Source organism: Mastomys coucha, unplaced genomic scaffold, assembly GCF_008632895.1.
Source record: "Mastomys coucha isolate ucsf_1 unplaced genomic scaffold, UCSF_Mcou_1 pScaffold14, whole genome shotgun sequence".
Lineage (NCBI taxonomy): Eukaryota > Metazoa > Chordata > Mammalia > Rodentia > Muridae > Mastomys > Mastomys coucha.
Window position 1 is genome coordinate 98380661 of NW_022196896.1, and position 8702 is coordinate 98389362.

General features: G+C 43.4%; 1 protein-coding gene across 3 annotated transcripts in view; it reads left to right on the forward strand.

Annotated features, from left to right (window-relative positions):
* Positions 1-8702, forward strand: part of Xrcc5 (X-ray repair cross complementing 5) — a 91693-nt gene that overhangs the window by 43778 nt on the left and 39213 nt on the right. For all 3 annotated transcript variants that reach the window (XM_031367893.1, XM_031367895.1, XM_031367894.1), the window contains 2 exons: positions 4912-5005; positions 6636-6705. In XM_031367893.1, the coding sequence (XP_031223753.1) occupies positions 4912-5005; positions 6636-6705 (164 nt within the window). The remainder of the gene's footprint in view (positions 1-4911; positions 5006-6635; positions 6706-8702) is intronic.

The following is an 8702-nucleotide window of genomic DNA, read 5'->3' on the forward strand; positions in this document are numbered from 1 at the left end:
CACAATGGTTCAGTGGGTAAAGATTCTTGCCTTGTAAGCCTGGCTATCTGAAAGTGGGTGGAGAAACCAGCTTGGCGAAGTGGTCCTCTGATCCCCCCCATGATCATACCACGGCACATACCTCTCCACAACAATAACCGAAGAAAGTTAGAACCAGTCTCATTTCAAGAGATATCATGGCTACAAATCCAGGGTTAAAGCACTGTGAACTATTGGGAGGGAAGCCGACAGATAGTCTAAAGTCAGTGGTAGAGCATCATTCTGAAAACATGGCACATCCGAGAAACTGCTATTTATCTTCAACCTGTTGGATACCTAGTGTCTATAGTGTTAATGTGGCCATTTCCAAAGGGAAAGAGCTCTGTTGGTGCCTGCATGGAGTCCCACATTATACTACATGCTGCCTGAATTGTCTGAAAGCATTGCTTCCCTTAATGTTGGCATATGCCTTGAAGTGAAAGTATCACCTCTAGACCAGGTATTCCAGGAGACTTGGGGCATCTGATGTCCAGCTCTGCATGTATGACACACATGTGTCCTTGCTTTCTTTTGGACTTTGTATAGATTGTCTAAGGTCTGCCACTTTTTCCAAGTTCCCTAAAACTTCTCTCTCCCCATTGACTCTCAACAGACAGCTCCACCTGACTAATGTTCAAGACTTGAGACTCTAGAGTCAGCCAGCGAGAGTTAATTCCCGTGCTCTGTGTCTGTAGGTAGAAGCTGCTTATCCTCTTTTTCCGCATGAGTGAGATAGGGATGGCAGGAGTACCTGTCTCAGGGGCGTCATGAGGACTATTGGATAACTCATGCTGTTTACCTAGAACCCAGCACAGTGTGTATCGTATCACATCATACCATATGATAGCATATCAAGTCATATCATAAGAACCGCATTTATCAACCAGCAGTCTTCTAACAACTCTGATCGTGTCTCTAGCACATTATCAAGGACAGCAGAGGCAATGATGGTAGTGAGGATCTCATAGAGAAGCTAGTAGCCATACGCGAGTACTTTCAGTTTATGGACCATCTCGTCTCTGAACATGCCTACTTTGCAGCCACCTTTACTTCCTTCTCTCCAGGCCCAGTGGACACAGGGCACCTCATCCTTCATCCCTTCACTATCAGTGTGGCCCGAGCTCTCATCTGTGTCGTATCTGTTACCCTTCTTTCCACTGTATCTGAACCCTCTTCATCTTAACAGTTCTTTCATCTAAAACAAGACAGTCCCTCCAGGCTCCTTCTCCAGATTGCTACCTGTTACTAATTACTATCTAATCACTGTCTTTCCTTCCAAGGCTAGGCCCATTGGAGGAATAGTCTACCCGGCCACTTTTCTTGGCTCATCCTCCTTGGCTGCCTCTTTGAAGATCCAAACTACAGAACCACTTAAGTTGCCTTCAGCCTTGCTCTCCTTTTCTCCAGAGACTTTTCTCTCCCCTGCATTTGACATTGTCAATTATTCTTCTGTCTTGAAACATTCTATCTCCCTTAACGTAAGCTTCCAGATTTTTTTCCTTGTCTTTGAAAACTCCCGGCCAGACTCCTCTGATGTTTCCTTTCCCTGCCAACCTTACACATGCTGTGTATAGTGCTTGTCTTCAGAACAGCTGTATGTACACAGTCTGATGTTGAAATGCCTTCCTTGCATTATCTGCTTGGATACGTTGGCCATCCTATGAAGTAGGTTGCTTTGTTGATGTCCTCTTAAGTCTGACAAGGCTGAGGATTGGAGAAGAGGGACAACTTGCCTGAGATCTTAGTCGGCAAGTGTTACAGGAAGGATTTAATAAACTTGCGCAGTCTGAATCCAGAGCTCAGACACTCAGCCAGAATTTGCCCTCACAAACACAGGCCCCATTGATGTTTTGTGTATGGGGCTTCAGAAGCCACACAGTCTGTCTGCATCCTAACCATGGGTGGCTCAGGTGTCTATAGTAGCTGAAATTCAGTGTATACAAAAATGACTTCATTGTTTCTCTCCCAGCACGCTGCTTTCCAATGCCTCTCCTTTTCCTGTTTGAGAGAGTGGCAGCTGATTTCTCAGGACTCATCCTTTTCTTTCACTTTCCCTGTGTGGTTGGTTTACCAAGTTGTATTAAATTTACCCCAAATCTGTTCCTTTCAGTTCAGGTTAATATAGTGGCTAATGGCATTGATTTTGGAGTCAAATAGATTTGAATCTAAATCCAGGCATTTCCCCTTACTGGCAATCGAAATTGGCAGGTTGGGCTGTGCCGCATAAAACAAATACCCTCGTTTGATGAGCCTTCATTTGCTCATCTACAGAAGACAATGGCAAGTAGATAATTTTGAGGGCTGTTGCATAGTTTAACTGAGATAATTTAACCGGGCTTGGCTCACTTAGTGCATGGCCCTTTAGCTCTTAATAGCATTTCCCACCAGCATTGCTTATGCATGCTCTGTGCCTTCTGTTTCAGCCCGCCTTACTGAGACAGTCTGTGGCTAATTCCCTTCTTCCTGGTCTCAATCCTTTCCAAATGCTCGGCTCCCTCAGCAGCAGGTTTTGTGTTTCTTTTTCCTTTTTTATTTTTATTTTATTTATTTATTTATTTATTTTAGCATTTTCTGGTTTATTATAAGAAGAGATGTGGAAAATACAGAGGAAGAGGTACATAGAGTAAGATGTTTAGAAATCTCCCCAAATGCCTGTTTCTTCTAGTGAACCATGATCCAGGCTCCTTCATGCTCACAAGCTGTTTGAACCGTGCCCCTTTGAGTTTGTTTGTTTTTTTTTAAAATAAAATATTAATTTATGTGTATGGGTGTTTTGCCTGCATGTATGTTCACCACACATATGCAGTGCCCACAGAGGCCAAAAGAAGGCTTTGGATCCTTCAGAACTGAGATGCAGGTGGTTGTGAGCCACCGTGTGGGTGCTGGGAATTGAACCTGGATCCTCTGGAAGAGCAGCCAGTGCTCTTTACTGCTGAACCATCTCTCCAGCCGGCTTTGAGTTCTTGTGGAAACTTCATTACATAGACAAGATTGATTATATCAGTAGCCATTGGAGAACAGGTTAACCTTTGGTTTCATCCCTCCTCAGAGGGAGTAGGGTAGAAACCCAGCTTCCTAAGCTTGCCTTAGTCTTTTCAGTGATTCCTCCTGATCCCCTCTTCCCTAGCTACTCAGGGGCTGCCAACCAGTTATAGTGAATTTTTAAAGCTGTTATTACATTCTTTTTATTTATGTGTGTGTGGGGGGGTGGTATGCACTATGGCACATGTAAGGGTCCAAGGACCACCTGTGGGAGTTGATTCTCTCTAGGTGTGGTGGCAGGTGCCTTGGTCCCCTGAGCCATCTCCCTAGCCTAAGTGATTTGTGAGTGTGTGTGCATTTGTGTGTGTATTTTTTTTTAAGTGGGGTCACATTATTGCTCCTTAAAGTTCTTTGATGCCATGATTCTTAGTCCTCCCTCCCTTCCTTGTCTGTCTGTGATGGTCTCATTCAGTATAAACACTAAGAACCCTCTCTGCAGATGAGTACCCTTACACCCCACATTTTGAATGTGATTTCAGTAGTTCTATTTCTCAGACTGCAGATCAGCCCTGCTCTCAGTGGTCCCCTCTGCTTGCCACCTAAGATGATGGGACCATTACGAGAAAGCCAGCAACCAGACAGAAGTCTATGCACTCCTGCTATCTTGACAAAACCATTTGCTTTCCTTACTCCATGCCCTTTGATTGAGGGTTGACCCAGGGCTTCACACACATGCTCTATCAATGAACTGCACCCTGGCCGTCCCTATGTTCATACTCTGTAGCCCCGGCTCTTGCTACTTTGCAGCTAATGTAGCCATTGCTGGTTGTGGCATGCGGCTTAGCACAATATTTTGTCTGTTCATGTATTTACGTTTCTTTTTCTTTTTCTTTTTTCTTTTTCTTTTGGTTTTTCGAGACAGGGTTTCTCTGTATAGCCCTGGCTGTCCTGGAACTCACTCTGTAGCTCAGGCTGGCCTCGAACTCAGAAATCCGCCTGCCTCTGCCTCCCAAGTGCTGGGACTAAAGGCATGTACCACCACTGCCCAGCTGGTATTTACGTTTCTTAAAAATGGCCAAACTTGTTGGAAATATTGATTACCTATTAGTGTTTGCAAATCTAGGGTTTAGAATCTAGCTTAGTGGCTGATACATAAAGGATCCTTGCACATTTTGCTGCGTTAATTACCAAATATATACATATTTCTGAGAGTAAATGAGAAAGAGAAATTCCACATGGTCCCATCATCCAAATGTAGCAACTCTGAGGGTGTGTGTCCATGTGGCTGCATGGGTACTGCCTGCTTTCTAGGGTGTAGAGTCCTATCGATAACGTCCTGATCGTGTCCGTGTCCTTTCCACACCGCAGAGATGTTATAAGCACTATATGCATAATTTCTTCTTCTTTTTTAAAGATTTATTATTTTATTTATATGAGTACACTGTAGCTGTCTTCAGACGCACATCAGAAGAGGGCATCAGATTTCATTACAGATGGTTTTGAGCCACCATGTGGTTGCTGGGAATTGAACTCAGGACTTCTCAGTGCTCTTAACCACTGAGCTATCTCTCCAGCCTCATATGCAGAACTTCTACTACTATTAACTGTTTATAACCTTGAAACTATTAGCCATATTACAGTTTTGCTATGTACTTATTTCTGGGGCCGTTTTTTACCTGCTGGGTACTAGAGAATGTAGTACACATACCATATACTTTTATCCTTCCTTTCCCCAAATTGTATTTAGAAGGTTTAAGAAGATCTTCATGTGATTTAACTTTGTAGCTCCACAAAACTTAGCGTGGACGCATTGCGTGTGCAATGCCTCTGTTTGTTCTTTTTAAAAACAATCTTTACTTATTTATTTTTATTTTGCTGTAAGGGTCGAACACCTGTTTCTTTCCTTTCTAGTCATGAAGAGGGGCCCGCTGCTAAAAAATACAAGACTGAGAAAGAAGAAGGTCCCATCAGCATCTTCAGCCTGGCAGAAGGGAATGTCACCAAGGTAAACTGAGCGTCTCCAGTGTCCCTCTCTCCCTTCTCAAGAAGGCCTAGGTTTGGGCTTGCTGAGTCTGCTGACATACCACTCTGTCTGCTCCTCTCTGTATATGTACCATATAGGCCCATCCACCTTCTTCCTGGAAGTCATTAATAATAGCGAATGACATATAGAATTATGTGTTAGATTACAGTAAGCAGATCTCTGAATAAGATGTAGACTATAGAATGCCTTCATTTTGCATTTTCCATTGGGTCAAGATGATAGGATTAAGTGGGGGACAGTTAATGATATTAGTCTTATTCCCCAAATACATAAAATTGAAATAAATATACCTTTCCTGACTTCTAATGTAATGCTTCAGAGACTGGAGAGATGGCTGTGATAGTTGAGAGCATCCAAGTTCGGTCCCCAGCACATGGGGTGGCTCACAGCCTCCTGTATCTCCAGCTCCAAAGGACCCAACACTTATAGAGAGAATCTCTTATGTACTGTGTGGAAGCATCGTCTGTCAATAAAAGCTGATGGCCTATTAGCTGAGGCAGGAAATAGGACGTGGGACATTTGGCAGAGAGAGAGAGGGGGATTCAGGGAAAGAGTCAAGAATTGGAGATTTCTCCTCAGACTGGAGAGAGATGGACGGATGAAAACCAGGAGAGGTAACCAAGGAGAGAGCCACGTGGCAGACATAGACTAAAATAAACAGGTTATATAAGTTACAAGCTAGCCAGGGAACAAGCCCAAGCATTGTAATGAATAATTAACTCTCAGAGTTGTTATTCTGGGTACAAAGAGACTGGGTAAAAAAGCTCGTGGCTACAAACACCTCTGGCTTTCTCTGGTACCTGCACTCATGTGCACAAGCCCACGCAGTTACACATGCGTAATTTAAAAATAATAATAGAAAAATCTAAAAACACAAACCACAAAAAAACCCCTTCAAAACAGAACTTGATTAGGACTTTCCAAATCAAATTCCCTTTGGTAAGGAGAGTGTCATTTGTCATTTTTATCCTGTGGATGCTCTGAGTTCAGTCTTGCCTCCCCCCCCAATCAGCTAGCTTTTAAGAGAGTTCTAGAAATCAATGCTAGATTGATAGAGATGACAGGAAGGCCTTCTTTTTTTGTCTGTAAGAGCACACTTCACTTACTACATTAACCCATCTATTTTGCCTGAGGTTTGATGGTTTTAACTATCAACTTGGCATAATCTAGAATCATTTGGGAATTGAGTCACAGTAAGCAACTGTCTAGACCAGGTTGGCCTTTGGGCATATCTGTGGGGCATTATCCTGCTTACTTTAATTGAGGTGGGAAGACTTGCCCACCATAGGTGGCACCACGCCCTAGGAAGGGGATTCTGCAGTTCAGAAGATTGGACACTACCATGCACACATTCATTCATTGCTCTCTTCCTGTTGATGGATGTGGTATGAGCAGACCTCCTCATGCTTCTTCCAATGTGACTTCCCTGCTCTGATGAACTGTAACCCAGAACTGTGAATAAAATAAATGCTTTCTCCTGGAAGCTGTTTTTGTTGGCGTTTTACCACAGCAACAGGAATGGAATTAAGATGTAGGATATTGCCAAAATGTGAAGTGACCTGCTGGTGTGTGATTCATGGGTCTGTTCTAGGTTGGAAGCGTAAATCCTGTTGAAAACTTCCGTGTCCTAGTAAGACAGAAGATTGCCAGCTTTGAGGAAGGTAAGAGGCATGCCAGTCACTTGGGTTTAAGAGAGGGTGGTCAACACAGCACAGAGTGGCCAGAGATGAGGCTGTAGTACCAGTCTCCCTATTGCAGAAGGGGATCGGAACTATGGAACCTTTATTTCCACCTTCTTGAAGTGCTTTGGTGTCCTATGAATGAGGTAGCTCCCGTCTTTCTATCTTTTGAAAAGTGATTCTTGCCCCAGGCCCCATCTGTACAGTCTCAGAAGGATGCTGCTGCTGCTTCAGGGCTGGGTTCTTCTCACTGGCCTTGTCCTCGTCTTTCCTTATCATATAGTACTGATAATGCCATTCAAGTTATGGCTAATATCAAAATAGTTTACAGAGATGAATGGAGGCTCAGTGACCTGTGATGTTCACATGGTTACATTATTGCTCATGAAATTTACTCTTAGAAAGGCAACAAATAGCAGTTAGTAAACCTGTAGGTTTATTTCTTTGTTTTCTTTTCTCTTTTATTTGTTTGTTTGAGCAGTTGGTAAGCCTGTAGGTTTATTTCTTTGTTTTCTTTTCTCTCTTGTTTGTTTGTTTGAAACAGAGTTCTTCTGCATAGTCCTGGCTATTCTGGGTCTTGATCTGTAATCAGGCTGGCCTCAAACTCAGAGATCTGCCTACCTCTGCCTCTCGAGTGCTGGGATTAAAGGTATGTGGTACCATGGCCCAGCATTCATTTTTGCTACCCAGAGTCGAGTTGTTTATGAGTTGCCTTATCTATGTGTGTTTATCTTCATGTATGCATAGAAATTATTCTTCCAACATGGCAGCCCTTTAGTGTAAAACTGAATCTTAAGTACCACTACTCTGGAGCATAGATGTGTGTAGTCTGGGGTCTGACAAGACAACAGGACTTGCTGTGTTATTGTCCAGAGACAAGCATGATGCACAGAGCCTCAGAAGGCACCAGCAGTCACCAGGTCAGATCCCGTTGGCAGGCACACGAGAGGCCAAGTGCGTGATCATTTTCTGAGATTGACCAGCCTGTGGCCTGATGATCTGAGGACAGAAGAGGTCTGTGTGTGTTCTGTGTTTGAGACAGAGGAAGAGGCTTTCGTCTTGTTAAGTATTACTGAATAGGAAAGTTGTCCTAAGACAAAAGAAAACTTCATCTGTACTGGGTCTGGTGGCTAATGCCTGTTTACAGAGTTAGTTCCAGGACAGCCAAGGCTACACAGAGAAACCCTGGCTCAAACAAACAAATAACCCCCCCTCCCCACCAAAACAAACAAACAAAAACCCCAAAGACCAAAAGTCCTTTCATCTAAACAGAAGGAAATCTAGAAATCTGGGCAGTTTCAAGAGGAGTGGCAGAACAGGGCCTCAGACATCATCTGTCACTGGGTGTGGATTCTAGGGCTTGGTGGACAGAGGCACAAGAGGAGTGGGAGAACAGGGCCTCAGACATCATCTGTCACTGGGCGTGGATCCTAGGGCTTGGTGGGCAGAGGCAGAAAGATTGCCATCTCCTTTTTTTGTTTTCCTTTCATGAATTGACATCATCAGTAGGGAAGGGACTTTTAGAGTGACCCTGTGTTTGAAAGGGCAGATTTTGCATTTGGGAGCCAGATAAATTAGAGGACCATGTTGTCAGTCATGTGTGAATGTGTGTGTGTGTGTGTGTGTGTGTGTGTGTGTGTATGTATTGTTTTTTTGTCTTCTTGTTTTGTTTTTTCTTAAAGACAGTATCACGGTATGTAATCCTCTGTGGCCTAGAACTCACTCTGTAGACCAAGTTGGCCTCTAACTCTGTACCAAGTTGGCCTCTAACTCAGAGATCCACCTGCCTCTGCCTCCCAAGTGCCTGTATTAAAAGGAGTGAGCCAACACTTCTGGCACTGTTTATTGTATCTCCAGAGAAAGATTTTTTTTTTATTAGATGTTTTCTTTATTTACATGTAAATTTCACCATTCCCAATTTCCCCTCCAAAAAACAAAGAAACAAACAAAAACAACAAAAACAAACCCCTGTTTCCTCC